General features: G+C 41.5%; 1 protein-coding gene across 2 annotated transcripts in view; it reads right to left on the reverse strand.

Moving 5' to 3' along the window:
- LOC140730741 (protein disulfide-isomerase TMX3-like) overlaps window positions 1–19,805 on the reverse strand; it is a 119,642-nt gene extending 99,837 nt beyond the window's left edge. Inside the window, exons 1-4 of one of the 2 annotated variants that reach the window (XM_073051589.1) lie at window positions 19,732–19,805; window positions 19,530–19,584; window positions 7,490–7,529; window positions 1,487–1,610 (exon numbers count right to left, since the gene is read on the reverse strand). In XM_073051589.1, the coding sequence (XP_072907690.1) occupies window positions 1,487–1,610; window positions 7,490–7,529; window positions 19,530–19,584; window positions 19,732–19,771 (259 nt within the window). In that variant the 5' untranslated portion in view covers window positions 19,772–19,805. The remainder of the gene's footprint in view (window positions 1–1,486; window positions 1,611–7,489; window positions 7,530–19,529; window positions 19,585–19,731) is intronic. The other variant, XM_073051580.1, reaches the window with a different exon arrangement.
- Between the last annotated feature and the right edge of the window lie 297 nt (window positions 19,806–20,102).

Below are 20,102 nucleotides of genomic sequence, written 5' to 3' on the forward strand. Positions count from 1 at the left end.
TTTTAGTGCATTTAGTGGACAAAGTCACTGAACACTTCACTAATTGTAAGCAAACAGAACTGTAACACGAGAATACTGTTAACCCAGTATGAAAACACATACTTTACAGAAATTTGGAAACAGTACATTTCTACTGGCTAAAAAGGGCAACTGTGCATAACAGTCAGTTGATTAACCTAAAGATAAATCGAATAAAATGCATTGCAGTGTCTAAAAAATTGCAATGCTTAAACAGAATTTAAATGTTGTGAATACTATAATACAAATCAAAATATGGTTCAAATTCTATTGATATGGAACTCACTCAAATCTTTATTCAAATATGGCACAAATGCCTCCAGAAACTCAAGAGAGCAGACATGCAAGCAACACACACAAAATGATAGTGGAACGCAGCAGGCCAGGCAGCATCTATAGGAAGAAGTACAGTTGACGTTTCGGGCCAAGAGCTCTCGTCAGTTTGAATTTCCAGCATCTGAAGATTTCCTCATGTTAGAGTTGACATGCATCTTTTTTTTCATCCAAAAGGTTAATGGCATGTCATTTAAAAAAAATTGAAAGCTTGCCTGGGGTACTTTTATAAACACGAAATTTTCTGCAGATGGAAATCCAGAGTAACATACACAAAGTGTGGAGGAACAGTGCAGGTCAGGCAGCATCCATGGGGGGAATAAATTTCAGGTGGAACTCCTCATCAGGACTGGAAGGGAAGGGGGAAGAAGCCAGAATAAGGTGGTGGGGGGGACGGAAAGAGGAAAAAGAACAAGCTAGAGGTGATGGGGGAATCAGGTGGGGGGGGGAGTTAATGTGTGAGTGGGTAAGAGGGTGGGTTTGAATTTAGGTGGTAATAGGAGAGATAAGGGCTGAAGAAGGAATTTGATAGGAGAGGAGAGTGGACCATAGGAGAAAGGGAAGGAAGAGAGGCACCAGAGGATGTTCAGTAACATGTCAACTACTCTCTTTCAGTCTATATTGCTCTTTTTGTTTCTTAACTTCCTGCCCATTCACAACATCACAGATCTCCTCTTTCCGACTCTCCTTACCCCAACCTTAGTTTTAAACTTGTTATCTGTACTTTTCCCCAATTCTAATGAAAGGCAAATCTAAATTGTTAACCGCTTCTCTCCAAAGATGCTGCCCTGAACATTTTCAGCTTAATTTTACATTTCCAAGAACTGGCACATTTTTTTTATCGAAAAGAATTGAATTGGTTTTGTTCAATATTATCTGGAAATGAATATTATACAAGTTTGTCTCTAAAGCTCCCATGTTATCATACAACAAAAAGTTAAACTATTTTTAAATTATAATATGAAACCAACTACCACAGATTCTCAGGGAATTCTTTTGTGAAGGGACTTTAGTAATTGTAACATAATGGAACTCTTGTTTGAGCCCCTCTGGTTCCATAGACAGTCACATTCATTATTTTTTTCTAACAGATGTGGACCAATTATTCAATGCAAAACTCAAAAGCATTGTTCACCTGCATAAATTGTTGCATCCATCTTCCCAACTTTCACAGGAGACCCTATGGAATGCATTTCAGCAGCTACCTCATCCCATATTGGTTCCAATTTCTTGCAGTGGCCGCACCAAGGTGCATAGAACTGAAATAAAAACAAAGCAAAGGTTAGTAGCCAATTCCACTCAGTTATTTAATTCACCTTGGACTTTGTGGGAAGTTGCAGAAGTCCTTGTGGAGATATCCATTTAAGATGGCCAGCTTTAAGTTCCTTGGTATACACATCACTGAGGTTCACTTGGTCCATGCATACTGGCTGTGGTGAAAAAAGCACGACAGCGTCTCTTTCACCTCAGACGGTTGAAGAAGTTCGGCATGAGTCCCCAGATCCTAAGGACTTTCCACAGGGGCACAACTGAGAGTATCCCGACTGTTGTATCACTGCCTGGTGTGGGAACTGTATTTCCCTCAATCGCAGGACTCTGCAGAGAATGGTGCAGACAGTCAGTGCATCTGTGGATGTGAACTTCCTACTATTCAGAACATTTACAGGGACAGGTGCATAAAAAGGCCCACAGGATCATTGGGGATCTGAATCACCCCAACCACAAACTGTTCCAGCTGCTACCAACTGGGAAATGGTACCGCAGCATTAAAGCCAGGACGAACAAGCTCTGGGACTGCTTCTTCCACCAGGCCATCAGACCGATTAATTCATACTGACACAATTGTATTTCTAAGCTATATTGACTGTTCTGTTATATATCTCACTGTACATACTACTTATTCCAAATTACTATGATTTGCACATTGCACATTCAGACGGAGACATAACGTAAAGATTTTTACTCCTCATGTACGTGAAGGTTGTAAGAAATAAAAGTCAATTCAATTCATTTCATCATTAATCACAGGTGAAGGCCCTGAAGACTGTAAGGTGTCTAATATTTACAAAAAGCAGCAAGGCCAAGCCAGAGAACTATAGGCCAGTCTACCTGATATTAGTAGTGGGGAAGTTACTGGAGGAAATTCTGAGGGAGAGGATCTACAGGATAGACAGAGTCTGAGTACAAGGAGTCAGCATGGCTTTGTGTATGAGAAGTTATGCTTAACAAATATTTTAGTTTTTTGAAGAAATTACCGAAAATGCCAGTGCATGTTGTCTCTTCGGACATTAGCAAGGCCTTCAATGAGGTCCTGCATGGTAGGCTGGTCTGGAAGGTTCAGTCCATGGAATCCAGGAAGAGCTAGTTTGCTGGCTAGTCAGGTGGGAGAGTTCCTCCAGCATTTTGTGCCTTTTCCCTCTTTCACCTTATTGCCTTGCCTGCCTATTGCCTCCCTCTGGTGCTCCTCCCCCTTTTCTTGCTTCCATGGCCTTCTCTCCTCTCCGATTGGATTACCTCTTCTCCACCCCTGCATCTCTTTCACCAAACAACTTCCCAGCTTTTCACTGCACCCCTCCCCCTCCCGGTTTCACCTATGACCTCGTGTTTCTCTCTCCCCTTTCCCCACCTTTTAACACTACTCCTCCTCTTTTTTCCTCCAGTCCTGCTGAAGGGTCTCAGCCTGAAACGCCAACTGTACTCTTTTCCATAGATGCTGCCTGGACTGCTGAGTTGCCCCAGCACTTTGTGTGCCTTGATAGTCATTGAAGCAGGTTATCCTGTTCTTGTAGGGCACTGGTATGATTGAAGCAGGTGGGTACCTCAGACTACCGGAGTGACAGGTTGAAGATGTTCATAAACATTGCAACTGCTCAATTAGCACAGGTCTTCAGATTTTGGCCAGGTAGGCCATCTGGGCCAAAAGCCTTCTGTGGATTCACTCTCGTTGAGGATTACCTCATTTCGGCCTCAGAGACGAGGATCACAGAGTACAGTAGTTAACCCTGCTGCCACACAGCTCCATAGACTGAGGCTTGATTCCAACTTTAAGTGCTGACTTCGTGGAGCCTGTGTGCTTTGATTGTGACCACGTGGGTTTCCCCCAGGTACTCCAGTTTATGGCTACTGTAAATTGTCTGTGGAGTAGGGAAGATAGCAGAAGCATTACAGTGAGTTTGAGAGCTGATAGGGATGAGATGAATCTGACAGGTGGATGGATTAAAGTTTTCACTTTGGTAAATAAGTTTAAAGATCAATAAATTGTGGACAGGTTACGCTGGTGCCGAAAACTTGTCAGCACACCCTTGGGTATGTTGGTAATTAATGCAAATCACATATGTCACTGTATGTCTTGACATACCCTTGATAAATAAACTTGAATCTTGAGTTGAATATTCAGAGGACCTAGATGCAAATCCCAAAGTTAAGATGAAGCTGTGCCAAGCAATGAAACAATTAGGAAGGCAAATAGCATTGTGTTGCCCTTAAGGCATTTATTTGACTTTATTACATTTCTGGTTTAAATAATTTGATTGCAACTATTTCTAGTTAAAGTTAAAGATAAAGTTCATTGTCTGTGATGTATCGTGGCATGTGATGACGTCACCCCCCGGTTTCGCCCCGTCTTGCGGGTAAGTTGCGGTTTGGAGTAGGTGGAAAGGTGGGGGCCATGATCGTGAAGAGCTCTGTGTCTACCCACAGAGAAACGTTATAGAAGCAATGCCTTTTCACTGTACATTAATGTGAAAGAGTGAACAGTAAACGGTTAATCTTACTGCGACTCTGTCTTCATTGACTCCGATTTAACTTGGTGTTTAGTCAAGAGTTTCAACACACTGCACGAGAACACTACAAGCATTCTTACTGCAGAGGGCCAGAAAGGCACTGGAATAGGATTAAACATTTGCAATGATTAAATTCCTTTTGTCTCTCTTTCAAGATATCCCAAAATGCTGTTTAAGAAGTGATGTACTGAGCTGTTACATTACATAGAGCAGCTGACTTACCCTGGTAATTTTGATTAAGGGATAAATATTGGCTAGAACAGCTGGGACAGGTCACATTCTCTTCCCAGAGACAGAGATTACAAGTATGTGTTTTATATATATCCAGCAGACCTCAGAATAGTCAGTACTGCTTAGATTTTTGTTTTAAGTTTCTGGAGAGGAATTTAAAGTCCACAGTCTCCAGGGCACTACAAATTCAGTTACAGCAAGTAGTCAAGGGCATCTCTTGATCCTTTAGCCAAGGATAAATCTACACAATCTGGATGGGATGCAACAGTGACTCATTAGTTTGTTTATTGATCAAGCTATCCTATAGGGAGGAATTGCAAAGAATGTGTATTCATTTTCAGGATTTCAGGGCAATTAGGAGGTGATATCATCAAGTTGCAATGATAAAAAATAATTCTTACAGTCTTAAGCTAGGGAGCCATATACTCAAGATGACGAGGTCATATTTCTACCCTGAAGGTGATCAGAAATGAGAATTTGTCACAACAGAGAACTGCAGATGCTCAGTCATTGAAAGAATGTCAGGAAAAAGTACTAGGAAACTATCATGGGAAAACAGTACAGGTGTCAGCCACAAACTGACTGAATGGTGTGTCAAATTGTTTTTCTCTGCAATTTGACAACTTAAAGTGACATTGTCAACAATCATTTGGTCAAATCAGAGTTACCAAAGCATAATTCAGAATGTAGAAAGTTGCAATATGCTATGGAAGTTGTGGCAAGACAAGGGTTAAGGTAATGACCAGACAAAGACAGTTTACAGATGGTGTGCAGTCAGCCCAGGCAAGAAAGATCTTTTAAGAAAAGTCTTTGAAGAGCACAGCTTCCCTTTCCATAGCAGGGGACCAGAGCCATTTGGCACACCAAGACAAAATATGGATGTAATCAAAGGATGCAAGCTACACACCAGCTAGGGGATAATTAATAACTTCAAAGTATCATTAGTTATTAGCTTGTAGCTTCTATTGACTTTTAAGACAAGTATTGCGAATGAAGATTGATCTTGCAAATAAAGAATCTGAACATATACAGTTCACCAAATGGTCAATATCTGTAACTGCTAGTTAATTCTGTATGAAAATGGAATTTCTCCGTTCAGACTTCAGAATAGTGTGGTGACAGAGCCCATGTTGTTCTCCTTGTGTACAAGTAAATAAAGTGTGATTGAGGAATGAGTGTGAATCTTCAGAGTCCAGTTAATCAGCACCGACAACACCATTCAGAGAAAAACTAAATTGCTCCTTGCGAGAGAGTTAACAAGTATTTGTGCCAATTTTGTGATGCATTTCAAACTACCTCCATTTATCTACTAACTAAAACATTACATTAGAATGCTTTTCAACTATTCATTTTATTGTGGCTTCCAACAGTCAGGCCATTTTATTCAGGCCCTGATAATAGCAAATGACAGTTTGATTTAAAAACAAAGAATACAAGCATAAATCCAGATACACATGTCAGAATCAAAAATAGCAAGCACTTAGATATTAAGAATTGATCAGGGAAAAGCCCGCATGGGTTTGTTAAAGGAAATTGGCTTTAAACAACTTGTCAATATTTGGTAACTTGGATAGACTGGTGCAGCTGGGATTGATTTCCTTGCAAAAGAGTACATTGTAAGTGGATCTAAAACCACATACTGCATTTACATAATATGTATTAAATCCACGCATTTATGACCACATTGGATCTAGGCAGAGTACAGAAAAACTGATCCCGACAAGAGGCAGAAGAGTTAGAACCAGAAAATGAAATTAATTGACTAATAAAAACAAACGGGATGAGGGTTTTTGTTTAACAAGAGTATGAGTAATTAGATTCTTAAGCATATTACCACAGGAGTGGTGTTCAAAAGGGAACCAAGTAAGTACTTGAAAGGAAACAAATTGCAGAACTATGGAGCAGTTGTGCTGTGGGGTAAGGGGCAGAGAAGGTAGGAAGTGGTTAGAAATGCGACTAATTGGCTTTCTCCCAAATGGATCAATGTACTTGCTTCACATGCTGAATGGTCTCCTGTGTTGTAAACTTTGATATAATAAAACCCAATACTACAAACTAATTAAAATAACCCAAAAAGTACACAAGTTCATTTATCTAATGAAAAGGCATGCTGCTATGTTCCAAAACCAGGTCTTAAACAACAATTCTCTCACTAGCATAGAGCCAGCATAAGTAATTAGATTTATTTATCACATGTACATCAAAATATAGAGTGAAATGTGACCTTTGCGTCAAGAATGTGTTGAAGGCAGCCCTCAAGTGTCACCATGCTTCAGGCGCCAACACAGCATGCCCACAACTTACTAACCCTACTCCATATGTCTTTGGAATGTGGGTGGAAATCGGAGCGCTCTATGCGGGGTATAAATTGAGTGGAGAGTGGGAAACCTTTCTCTATAACAGAGATACGTGAAACCACAGAGCACAGATTGAAGTACTACAGAGGATTTGAAGAATTCTTCTCCATCAAGAGGGAAGTTGCAATTTAGAACACACTGGCTAAGAAAACAGTGGAAGCAAAGGCTCTCAGAACATTTAAAATGTACCTGGATGAGCACTTGAATTGTCAAGGGACAAAAGACTACAGAGCAAGTGGTAACATAAGAGATTGTTTGGATGGGTAGTTGATAGCTAGCATGGGCGTGATGGGTCAAAGGGCCTGTTTTTGTATTGCATGTACACTCATAATTTGTCAGTACTCAGGTCTCTCTTCCGAAACAACAAACATCAGTTTGTAGCAGGGATGTGAATATCCTAGCCTCATATTGGTGTAATAATAAGCAAAGACCAATTTGTTTATTGATGATCCCATGATGAAGCACTTAGTTAATGGCCCTTTCCAGAGAGTACAGCAAGTAGCTTTGCCCTTCTAGCTCAATAATCTTGTCTACATAAAATAGCAAATAGTACACAGCATCAATGTGAGTATGGAGGTGTCACCTGCATAAACAAGTGAACATTAACTGAAAAACAAGCTGTTCTTAATCTCTAAAGATCACTGTCAAGCGCAGTGTTATTTTTGGTGGTAGAGACAGTCAATTAGCTGTAGTGGAAAATTAACTGACAGCATAACATGGTTTGCAATTAATTTCATAATTTAAAATTAGAAATAAGTTCATACTTACATCTACCAACCAAGTGTCATCTTCTCTATTTTCTTTAAACCTGCAATAAATCACCATGGTGTCACCAATGCAGAATTTCAACACAGATTGTATTCAAGCCAAAACTTATTGTAATTAAAAATGTTCCTGTCTTTGATATTAACTATGAATGTTAAATAACTTATAATTGATTACCTTCAGAGTAAATTCACATTTATTTCTGAAATACACAATTTTTTTTAAATAGGCAAGCTGCACATAGCAAGACTTGTACTTGGTCCCACAGTAACTGGGCCAAATTGTGTTTTAACTGGCAGTTCCATTAAGGACCACCAGAGGCATCCTGTGTGCTTGTCACTGACACACACACACACCATCCCGCTTCCTACTCTACTGAGTCTAGCACTAGCATATTTACATTCTGAACTGAGGGATCAGCTGCACTTTGCATCTGACCCTTTTGTGTTCAATCAGCCATAGGCAGAGTAAATAATACAAACTCATTCGTTGAGTTCATTGATCTTGATTAGAAAGAGCTGACCTTAATTTAGGAAAATGTATGTTATTTTATTTTATAATTGTGTGATTTGTTCAGCCTTTAAAGCTTAACTGTTTGGATAGTTTCAAGTCTTAGACCTCTCTCCATGCATTTCCATGTGTCCAGCCAGAGTCCACATTTTCTGAGAATCTTGCAGCTGGTTAAGAACTCTTACTGCTTACAATGGGGATTCAATCCTTCCAGATGAGGGAATAAAGGAGGAGCCATGCTGCCTAGTTAAAGCAAAACACAAACCTTAACTGTGCTGTGTTGATGTTTGTTTGGAAAAAAATTAATAATTCACTTTAATGTTAGCAAGATTTCAAAACTTGAAATGTCTCTTAGCGTTCCAGCCATGGCTACAAACACAGCTTCAAAAAAACCTTTTTTGGAGATTTTAGGAGCAAGGTAACAGTGCTTCATTTTTAAAACTTGCAGTAATTTCTACGCCAAGCACTGAACTGTTGCCGCAAAATAACAAATTCCACACCATTTGTCAATGAGAAAACCATTGATTCACCATGAGCCTCAAGAGTCATTCAGACCTGCCACTAGACCAGCACAGAGGGCCAAGCAGACACTGCAGGTGACCTTTTGGAGCAGCCTCCATTCCTCCATTCCCATTTATTTTAAATTACAAAAAGACATCAAGTATGTTATTTTAATTCTACAGGTTCCTGGTCCTCTTGGAAAATTGTGTGTAACAACCCAGACAGAACCATTACGGCAGAGGCAGCAGCAATTCTGCAACAATACTGGCTGGTCCCGTTTTCCTGCCTTCAAACAATTTTCCCATTTTCAAACCATTTTCCTTTCAGCACCTACTTAATTCCCCACTGATAGCCATGACTCACTCTTTCCACTCCCTTTTTAGACAATGGGCTCTAAATCATAACTGCAATTCTGCTGCCTCTCTTCACTTTACATCTTTTGTTCTAAGGCAAGACACACAAAATGCTGGAGGAACTTAGCAGGTCCAGGCAGCATCTATGCAAATGAATAAACAGTCAACGTTTCAGGCTGTGACCCTTCATCGGGACTGGAAAACAGAGATGAGAAGTCAGAGCAAGAAGATGGGGGGGGGGGGGGGGGGGAAGGAGGAGATGAACAAGTACAAGGTAGTAAGTGATAGGTGAAACCATGAGAGGGGGAAGGGTGAAGTAAAGAGCTGGGAAGTTGATTGGTGAAAGAGATAAAGGGCTGTAGGCGGGAGGGAATCTAACAGGAGAGGAAAGACCATGAAAGAGAGGAAGGGGGAGAAGTACCAGAGGGAAGTGGTGGGTAGACAAGCAGATAAGGTGAGAGTTGGTAACAGGAATGGTGAGGGCGAGGGGCAACTACCAGGAGTTCAAGAGCTAAGAGGTAATGTTACGGCTATATAGCACCCTGGTCAGACCCCACTTGGAAGTGCTGTGCTCAGTTCTGGTCACCTCACTATAGGAAGGATGTGGAAACTATAGAAAGGGTGCAGAGGAGATTTACAAGGATGTTGCCTGGATTGGGGAGCATGCCTTATGAGAATAGGTTGAGTGAACTCAGCCTTTTCTCCTTGGAGCGACGTAGGATGAGAGATAACCTGATAGAGGTGTGTAAGACGATGAGAGGCATTGATTGTGTGGCTTTTTTTCCAGGGCTGGAATGGCTAACACGAGAGGACACTGTTTTAAGGTGCCTGGAAGGAGGTACAGAGTAGATGTCATGGGTAAGTTTTTTTAAAATTTTTTAATTTTTTTTTTTACGCAGAGTGGTGAGTGCGTGGAATGGGTGCAGGCGACAGGTGATGGAGGTGGATACAACAGGGTCTTTTAAGAGGATCCTGGATAGGTACATGGAGCTTAGAAAAATGGAGGGCTCTGGGTAACCGGAGGTAATTTCTAAAGTAAGTACATGTTCGGCACAGCATTGTGGGCCGAAGGGCCTGTATTGTACTGTAGGTTTTCTATGTTTCTAAATCAATGTTCACGTTATCAGGTTGGAGGCTACCCAGATGGAATATAAGGTGTTGCTCCTCCAACCTAAGTGTGGCCTCATTGCAGCAGTAGAGGAGACAATGGACTAACATGGCAGAATGGAAATGGGAAGTGGAATTAAAATGGGTGGCCTCTGGGAGATCCCGCTTTTTCTGGTAGGCAGAGTGTAGGTGCTTCGCAAAACAGCTTCCCAATCTACGTTGGGTCTCACCAATATACAGGCGGCCACACCAGGAGCACCAAATACAGTAGATAGATGACTCCAAAAGATCCAGAGGAGAAATGTTGCTGACATGTGGAAATGGACTGACATGTGGGAATGGGAATGGGAAGTGGAAGTGAAATGAGTGGCTATCGGGAGATCCCACTTTTTCTGCTGGGCCTCCGTAGGTGGTCGGAGAAGCAGACTCCCAATCTTTTGTTCTAAATTTTCTATCAACAGTTCCTGGTACTTGAATCAACAGCTAATATAGCCAACTTTGTATTTACTCTGTCTAAATGAGCCATGATCTTGTACATTTCAGTCATAACAAGTTCACTTACTTTTAAACCCAATTTTCTTATCTGTAATATTTAATTTTGTTGTTTTCTTCTCAAATCTAAACACAAAAGACTTGCAAGAATTATTTTCAGGATGAGGAATTCCAACCACAAAATCCATCTGGATTTGTTTTAGATGGAACAGAAAGGGCTAAGTAGCGTTAATCACAAACAATAGAGAAAAACTACATATGCAGGAGATCCAAAGGGGCACACACAAAATGCTGGAGGAACTCAGTAGGTCAGGCAGCTTCTATGGAAAAGAGTAGACATGTCCGGCCGAGACCCTTCATCAGGACTGGAAAAAAAAAGATGAGAAATCTGAGTACAGTTGGCCCTCCCTATCCACGAGGGATTGGTTCTGGGACTCTTCGCGGATACTCAAGTCTTTTATTCAACCTGTCTCCATGCAGTGGACCTTAGGACCCAGCGGAACCCCAGTCCTTATTTAACCTGTCTCAGTGCGGTGGACATTAGGACCCGGCGGTAGATATCTGAATCCGCAGTGTTTCTGTTCACGAAAATAATCACGATCATGATGAAAATAAAGTGGAAATAATAAAGCGATTGGAAAGATGTGAAACGCCATCGGTCATTGGAAAAGCGTTAGGCTACGTCAGTCAATGATCGGAACAATTTTAAAGGATAAAGTGAGAAAGGCTCTGCCCCAATGAAAGCTACAATTATTACTAAGCAACGCACTGGTTTAATTATTGGGTTCTGGGGTTTTGGGTTTTTGATTCTCCACATCAACCTGACACGGTGGAGAAAGCACTCTGGAGTGATCTGTCACTTCCATTCCTGAGCCCGGCGCTGAAACATACGTTCTCAAGCACTTTATATGCATAGAAAGGTAAAATATATCCTATATACTAAGACAAACGTTTGACTGACACTAAATAATACCGGATGTACCTGTTCCAACTTACTTAGTAACAGAACTTACAATTTTTTCCGATCCCAATCCATGATAACCCACGCCCATCCTCCCATATACTTTAAATCATCTCTAGATTACTTATAATACCTAATACAATGTAAATGCTATGTAAAATATTCGTTATACTGCATTGTTTAGGGAATAATGACAAGAAAAAAAGTCTGTACACGCTCGAACAACAAGTGCTGGGAGAGCACCTCCGGGTTTTCGCGCTTCGTGGTTGGTTGAATTCGCGCATGCAGAATTCACGGATAAGGAGAGCCAACTGTACAAAGGTGAGGGAGGGGAGGAAGAAATACAAGGTGATAGGTGAAATCGGGAGGGGTAAGGGGTGAAGTAAAGAGCTGGGAAGTCGATTGGTGAAAGAGATAAAGGGCTGGAGGAGAGGGAATCTGACAGGAGAGGACAGAAGGCCATGGAAGAAAGAGAAGGGAGAGGACTACCAGGTGATGGTCAGGTAGGGAGAGAAGGTGAGAAGGAATTGGGAGTGGTGGGGGAGGTGGGTGCCAATTACCGAAAGTTCGAGAAATCAATGTTAATGCCATCAAGTTGGAGGCTACCAAAACGGACTATAAAGTGTTGCTCCTCCAACCTAGGTGTGGCCTCATCGCAGCTGTAGAGGAGGCCATGGACTGACATGTCAGAATGGAAATGGGAAGTGGAATTAAAATGGGTGGCCTCTGGGAGATCCCGCTTTTTCTGGCGGGCAGGGTGTAGGTGCTTGGCAAAATGGCCTCCCAATCTACGTTGAGTCTCACCAATATACAGAGGCCACACCAGGAGCAACAAATACAGTAGATGACCCCAAAAGTCTTGGAGATGGAAGTGTCGCCTCACCTGGAAGGACTGTTTAGGGGCCCTGAATGGTAGTGAGGGAGGAGGTGGAGGGGCAGGTATAGCACTTGTTCCGCTTGCAATGATAAGTGCCAGGAGGGCTATCAGTGGGGAGGGACGAAAGGACAAGGAAGTCGCATGGGGAGAGATCCTTGCGGAAAGCAGAAAGTGAAGGAGGAGGGAAAGATGTATTTGGTGGTGGGTTCCCGTTGGAGATGGCAGAAGTTATGGAGAATTATGTGCTGGATGCAGTAGCTGGTGGGGTGGTAGGTGAGGAACCCTATCCCTGGTGGGCTGGCAGGAGGATGGGGTGAGGGGAGACGTGCGCAAAATGGAAGAGACGCAGTTGAAGGCAGCGTTGATGGTGGAGGAAGGGAAACCCCTTTCTTTGAAGGGGGACATCTCCTTAGTTCTGGAATGAAAAGCATTATCCTGACAGCAGATGTGGCGGAGATGGAGGAATTGAGAAAATGGCCCTGTACCTCCTTCACTACCATTCAGGGCCCCAAACAGTCCTTCCAGATGAGGCAACACTTCACCTCTGAATCTGTTGGGGTCATCTACTGTATCTGGTACTCCGAGAGTGGCCTCCTGTATATTGGTGAGACCCGACATAGATTAGGAGGCTGCTTTACCAAGTACCTATGCTCTGTCCGCCTGAAAAAGCAGCATCTCCCAGAAGCCACCCATCTTAATTCCACTTCCCATTCCAATTCTGACATGTCAGTCCACAGTTTCCTCTACTGCTGCAATGAGGCCACATTCAGGTTGGAGGAGCAACACCTTATATTCCATCTGGGTAGTCTCCAATCTGATGGCATGAACATTGATTTCTCAAACTTCTGGTATTGGACTACCCACCCCACCTTCACTATTCGTATTTCCCTCTCTCACCTTATCAACTTATTTGACCATCACCTCCTGCTGGTGCTCCTACCCCTCTCTTTCTTCCATGGCCTTCTGTCCTCTCCTATCAGATTCCCTCTCCTCCAGTCCTGTACCTCTTTCATCAATCAACTTCCCAGCCCTTTATTTCACCCCTGGCCCTCTCCCGATCTCACCTATCACCTACTATCTTCCTACTATCTTCTACTTCTTCCTCTCCACCCCCCCCCCCCCCACCTCCTTATTTTGACATCTCATCTTTTTTCTCCAGTCCTGATGAAGGATCTCGGCCCAAAATGTTGACTGTTTACTCTTTTCCATAGATGGTCCCTGGCTTGCTGAGTTCCTCCAGTATTTTGTGTGTCTTGGTTGAGTAGCATTAATGCAAACTATGAACTGACTCAATAGCAAAGCACACCTACAGCATATAAACTAAATGGAGGCACAAGAGTCTGCAGATGCTGAAATCTAAAGCAATGGGTCAGGCAGCAGTGGAAAGAAACGGACAGTCAACATTTCAGACCAAAACCTTTAATCCCGATTGAAAGATAAAGGAGGATATCTGATGGCGGGGAGGGGGTGAAAAATGCTCCATGAACCCATGAACACTACGTCACCATTATTGCATTACTTATTTTTATATATATTTATCAGTGTAATTTATAGTATATTTTGTGTATTGGACTGTATTACAACCCCAATACTCTCATGGTAATGCACCACCTACCAAATTTCAGCCATGTACAATTGCCAAAGGTTCTGCAACTCATATGGTAATCTGTGCTGTCACATTTTGACATCACCTGTACTTAACGATCCAGGCTGACCTCAAATCTAAGCATATCCCAATGTTAAAATTCTCATCTATCTGGTACTTCTAAATTCAACTTTAAGTTTGCTCCTCCCTATCATGGCAGCCTGTTATCTCAGTGCTTTTTTGACAAAAAGTTCAACTTTTGTTTCAACTGTCCACAGAACATTGTCCCAGAAGTGTTGTGGAACATCCAGGTGGTCTTTTGCAAACCTGAGATGAACAGCAAAGTTTTTTTTTGGAGAGCAGTGGTTTGCTCCATGATGTCCTTCCATGAACACCATTCTTGTTCAGTGTTTTTCTTATAGTGGACACATGAACAGAGACTCTAGCAAGTTCTAGAGATTTCAGCAGGTTCTTTGCTATTACCCTTGGGTTCTTTTTCACCTCCTTCAGTACTCATTGATTGGAACACCTGACTCCCAGTATCTTTTGTAGAAGGCATTACCCCAGAGGTTCACATACTTCTTTCAACCTAGTCTGTGATTGTTTAAATGGTACTCAATATTGACAAGAAGTTTAATTATTTGTGTGTTAATAGTTTAGACAGATTGTCTATTACTATGACTTGGATGAAGATCAGTTCTCCTTTTATGAGTAATTAATAGAGAAAACCAGGTATCTGCAAAGAGCTCACAAACTTTTTCTTGCAGCTCTACTTTAAACATGATAGATATAGATGCCAAGGAATTAATGTGTAATGTTTTAATGGTTTATATATAATCAAGCTGAATCATGGACTTCCATAGTAGGTACCTGAAAGCCCTGGAACCAAAGAGCCTTATGAAAGATTTTGCAGATCAGTTGGAAGGGCAGATGCACTAACATCAGTGTCCTGGAGGAGGCCAACATGAACAGTCTCTCCACCACGATAAAGCAAGACCAACTCCAATGGATGGGTCATGTCATTTGGATGCCTAACTCACACCTCCCCAAACAGATCCTTTATTCCCAATTAAAGGATGGTCAGCGAGCCCCTTGTGGGCAAACAAAACTCTTCAAATATCAGAATCAGCTTGAAGTGATTCAACATTACATCAAAAAACTGGGAAGACATCGCACTCAGTAGATACACCTGGAGGAAATGTGCTCAAGAGGGAACTGCGCTACACAAGAACAACCTCCGCTGTGCAGTAGAGAACAGCAACTGCAAAAGAGGACTGAACAACCATCAACCACAGCCACCACTTACTCATGTCTACACTGCACCAGAACATGTGGATCCTGGATCAGCGTCTACAGCCACCTAAGGACCTACCAACAGAGAACCCCTGAGGAGAACATCATACTTAACTGGAGTGATCACACTATTACTATATATAACCACATTGAGCTGAAATCATTTTTCCATATAAACAAATGTTATGTTTAAAGAAAGCAGTAAGATAGTTTAAAAAAGGAAGCTAAAACTTTTAAGAGTAACACACATAATATTGGAGGAACTCAGCAGGTCAGGCAGCATCTATGGAGATGAATAAAAAGACAACATTCAGGCTGAGACCATTCTTTATTCCTTGCCATAGATGGTGACTGACCTGCTGGACTCCTCCAGCATTTTGTGTGTTACTCTGGATTTCCATCATCTGCAAAATCTTTTGTGTGGCTAAAACCTTTTGTTTCAGAAGATTTTAGAAAACAAACATTGGCAAATGTGGCACCCGCTCATTACTTTGTTTGTGTTTAAAAAAAGTCAGAAACCCAAACATTAAAAGCAGCAAAAATTATACTTAAAAAAAGGATTTTAACAGCCTTTATCATCCTCTCTCAGCTTGCACCTCTTTAATCATACAGTTTCTCTTGGTCTTCACTCTACAGAAAATGTTTCCTTTGGATTTTTCCTAGCCATCACCTGTCCATACAATTTACTTCTAACTCTTCTTAGTTCTGAAAGAAGGTCACTGACACAAAATACTAACTCCATTTTTATCTTGTCTGATGCTGTCTGACCTATTTCACCAGTTTTGTTTTACTTTCTGAAGAACACTTCCTGTTTTGCGTCATTGTTTCATTTAAAAATTATATTTATATGTTAGTATGCAACTTCCATTCAAGAATGGACATGAAAACAAACACCTCACAGCAAGTTTATAAATAACATTGGTTAAATCGCATATCAGGTTATCCATTATCTGAAATAAATACTTGTAACACATGGGATATGAAGGACCAATGAGAAGTCTGAATCTCACATAGCAAGCCCTTACTCGCTAAACCCTTTGCTTTCATGATTATAATGCATACAGGATATCCTAAATCAACACTGATTCTTTTTTCCTTACTTCAGCGTCTGAACTAATAATTGTACTGCTGGTTATTTACACTGGAGAACCTAACAATGATGAACAAATTCTTTCTTTTATTGTATACTTAGCTCTATTCTTTTAAAAATGTTTTGATCATGGACGCTGATTAGGGGATTGGAGGTGGAGAGTGTCAGTGGTTTAAAATTCCTTGGCACAATAATATTAGAGGATCTGTCCCGGGACTAGCACACATGTGTTATCACAAACAAGACAAGGCTTCTATTGATGAACAGTGGAGAATATCCTACACAAGTGAGATCACAAGAGAGTCTGGAGATGCTAGAGATCTGGAACAACACACACAAAACACTGGAGTAACTCGGCAGGTCAGGCAGCATCATTGGAGGGAAGTGAACCATTGACATTTCAGGCTGAGACCCTTCATAAGGCCAGAGAATGAAGGGAGCAGAAGCCAGAATAAAAAGGGAAGATGGGGACAATGCACAAGGAGGCAAGTAGTAGAGGTTGGTGGGAGAAAAGGTTGATATGAGAAACTGAAAGGTACTGGCAGATAAATCCAGGTTTGTGGGAGAAGAGGTTGATGTGAGAAACTAAGGGATGATAGGTGGAAGAGACAAAGGGTTTGAAAATCTGATAGAAGATGGCAGTAGACTTAGTCCACTACAACAGCCAGGATCTCCAAGTGGCCAGTCATTTTATTTCTGCTTCCTATTCCCACACTGACATGCCTGTCCACAGCCTCCTCTACTGCCACATTGAGGCCAGGCAAACGTTGGAGGAGCAACACCTCATATTGTGTCTTGGTAGTTTCCAGCCAGATGACATCAACATAATTTTCCCAACTTCTGCTAACCACTCCCTTTAGTTCCAAACTCCCAACCATCATTTCCCATGTCCCTCTGGCCCCCAGGCAAACATTGGAGGAGCAACACCTCATATTGTGTCTTGGTAGTTTCCAGCCCGATGACATCAACATAATTTTCCCAACTTCTGCTAACCACTCCCTTTAGTTCCAAACTCCCAACCATCATTTCCCATGTCCCTCTGGCCCCCTTAACCCTCATATTTCCCCTCCCCCACCCTCACAACCTGCCTATCTCTTTCACCTTCCTCCCTCTGGTCTCTCATCTCTCCTTTATTCCATTCTACTGTTCTCTCCTTGTAGACTCTTTCTTCTTCAGCTCTTTGCCTCTTCCACCTACCAGCTTCTCAAATGGACACACAACATTTCCTCATTGGTCATGAAGGCACAGCAGCTTCTATATTTCCTGAGGAGATTCAGGCATGCAAGGCTCCCCACCCACATCCTAACAACTTTCTACAGGAGACCACTGAGAGTGTCCTGTCAGGTTGCATCCTTGTGTGGTATGAGAGCTGCAAGGCATCAGACCGCTAGACCCTACAGAGGACAAAAGAACTGCCAAGAGATCACCGGTGTCTCTCCGCAACCACCCCCGCCATTTGTGACATATACTGGAAGCGTTCTAGGCGAAGGGCCTGAAGTATTGTTGAGGATCCCTACCATCCACCCACTACTGTCAGGAAGGAGGTACAGGAGCATCAAGACTACAGCTGCCAAACTGGGTAACAGCTTCTTCTCACAGGCTGTGAGAGTAATGAATACACTACCACCATGAAGGTTGTGTCCTTAGGACCACGAGCTGTTTACTGTACTGTTTACCTGTGCTGTGCACTACATGCATTTTGAATTATATTTTATTAACTTATTCATGGTAATATTTTGTTTTATGTTGTGTGTCTAATACATGTTTTGTTGGTGTACCATCATCTAGAGGACCATTGCTTCATTTGGGTGTATGTAGGTAGTCAGATGACACTAACTTGAACTTAACCCTCCCCTACTTTCTTGCCTTCCCTCCTCAGCTGGATTCACCTAACAACTGCCAGTTTGTGCTGCCCCCCACCCACTTTTTAAAGAAAATTCTGGCTTCTGTTCTCTTCCTTTCTGCCCACAATGGAGGGTCTCAGCCTGAAACATCGACTGTTCACTTCCCTTCATAGATGCTGCCTGAACTGTCGAGTTCCTCCAGCGTTTTGCATTAGTTGATCAGGACAGAATGGAGATGGATGATAAGCAATATAAAGGGGATATGTAAAAAGATAGAATTGGCGATAGATGAACTGAGAGGGGGTGAAGGATGATGTGCAGATGGATCCATTCTCTCACAGATGCTGCCAGAATTGGTTGCTCTAGATTCCAGCATCTGCTCTCGTGTCTAATATTTTAAGTACATATTGTCCAACAAAATAACTTTTAAAATGTTCCTCAACATGGACATGTATTCCTTAATGACAATACCAGGTTTATGCTTGAATAACGTGAAACAGATCGCTTACTTCCAGTAAAGACACAACATAAACTTCTGTGATGTGAACACTATAGCAACCATGCTTAAACTATTAATACAAGGGTCATACCAACTACAAGACTAAACAGTTGGAACTTAGCACATTCAAATAGCATCTTTATTTTACGGGAAGATATTTCAAATAAAACATGCATACACTGCCTAAAATCATTAGCAAAATCAATAGCATAATCACTAACATACAGTGTACCAAAGACAACCTGTAGCTTGTAAAGTTTGTTTTAGATATAATAGCCAAATATTTAAAATACCATTCTTGTATATAAATATGAATTACAGAAACATATCTATGCATTAATATGCTAATTGTTGCCTGTATTCCTAATAAACAGGCATAAACAATTAAATGAACATTACATTCATTATAGAATGCTGACTTGACTACATCAGTTCTACAGAATTTGGTCCTACAAACTCAAATAGGTTAACTTTTTCAAATAACGTGTATTTAGGTTGACATGAAAGTAACTTAGATACCATTTAAGATAAAAGGAATGAGCTCAAAGTTGATTACTTTAGAGTCATCTGCCTTGACCTAAGTGATAGGAATTTTTAGCTCCCTAAGGAATATTATTTGCAGAATGTTTTCCAACGTTAAGGCCTCGTTATGAATTACATTTAGCTTTAGGAAAAATACCCATAATGCTTCTTTAACACTTTACAGCATCATTTTTATTCATTTGACTGTTGGCCAATCCTGCACTCCTCCCAACCCCCTTCCAAAAGAAATAACGTTCCTGGAATTAATTGACATTCAATAAAATGCACAGATTGCACTTTTGACAAATGCATATGGGGATGACTGATTTGCAACCTGTCATCTAGGAATTTACACAGTTTTATACCCGATTCGACAGAGCTGTGACAGATAACGTTACTGACAACTTACGAGTCATCCAAATCTATAGCAAAGGAAGACACCGCAGCGGTCCGGAAGACTGTAACTGCAACAGAAAAGAAACGAAAATAAACTGTAATCAAAGGCACTGAGTAAACCGATGAATTGCTTTGTTTGTGCCCTTTTCTCCCTTTGATGCCTGATGGCACTTCATGATTCGGGAAGCACAGAATAGTCGTTAGCGCTCACTCACCTCCACACATCAGTAGGACAAGTCGCGCTGCCACTGCCATCTTGCCGGTGGGACTGAGCCTCGGTCTACCGCGCAGGCGCACTCACACCACTGCTCCTCGCTGTCATAGAGACGCGGCCTATTACGGAGGCTTAAACATCCAGTAGATGGTTAATTTTTTAAAAATAAATTCTAAAACCTATCATAGTTTAAAATATATACATATATATTTAAACACTCACGTTTTAGCGTGCTAGAAATTGCTTTAAAATATTTAGTCTGAAAGAGTCAAGAAACTTGGAGCTGCTTCTTAAATATGTGGAAACTTTGCCTTTGAAGATTGTTTAATATAATTTCCAGTACACACGTGTAAAGGAGAACGAAATAATTGT

This window comes from Hemitrygon akajei, chromosome 1, assembly GCF_048418815.1.
Source record: "Hemitrygon akajei chromosome 1, sHemAka1.3, whole genome shotgun sequence".
Taxonomy (NCBI): Eukaryota; Metazoa; Chordata; class Chondrichthyes; order Myliobatiformes; family Dasyatidae; genus Hemitrygon; species Hemitrygon akajei.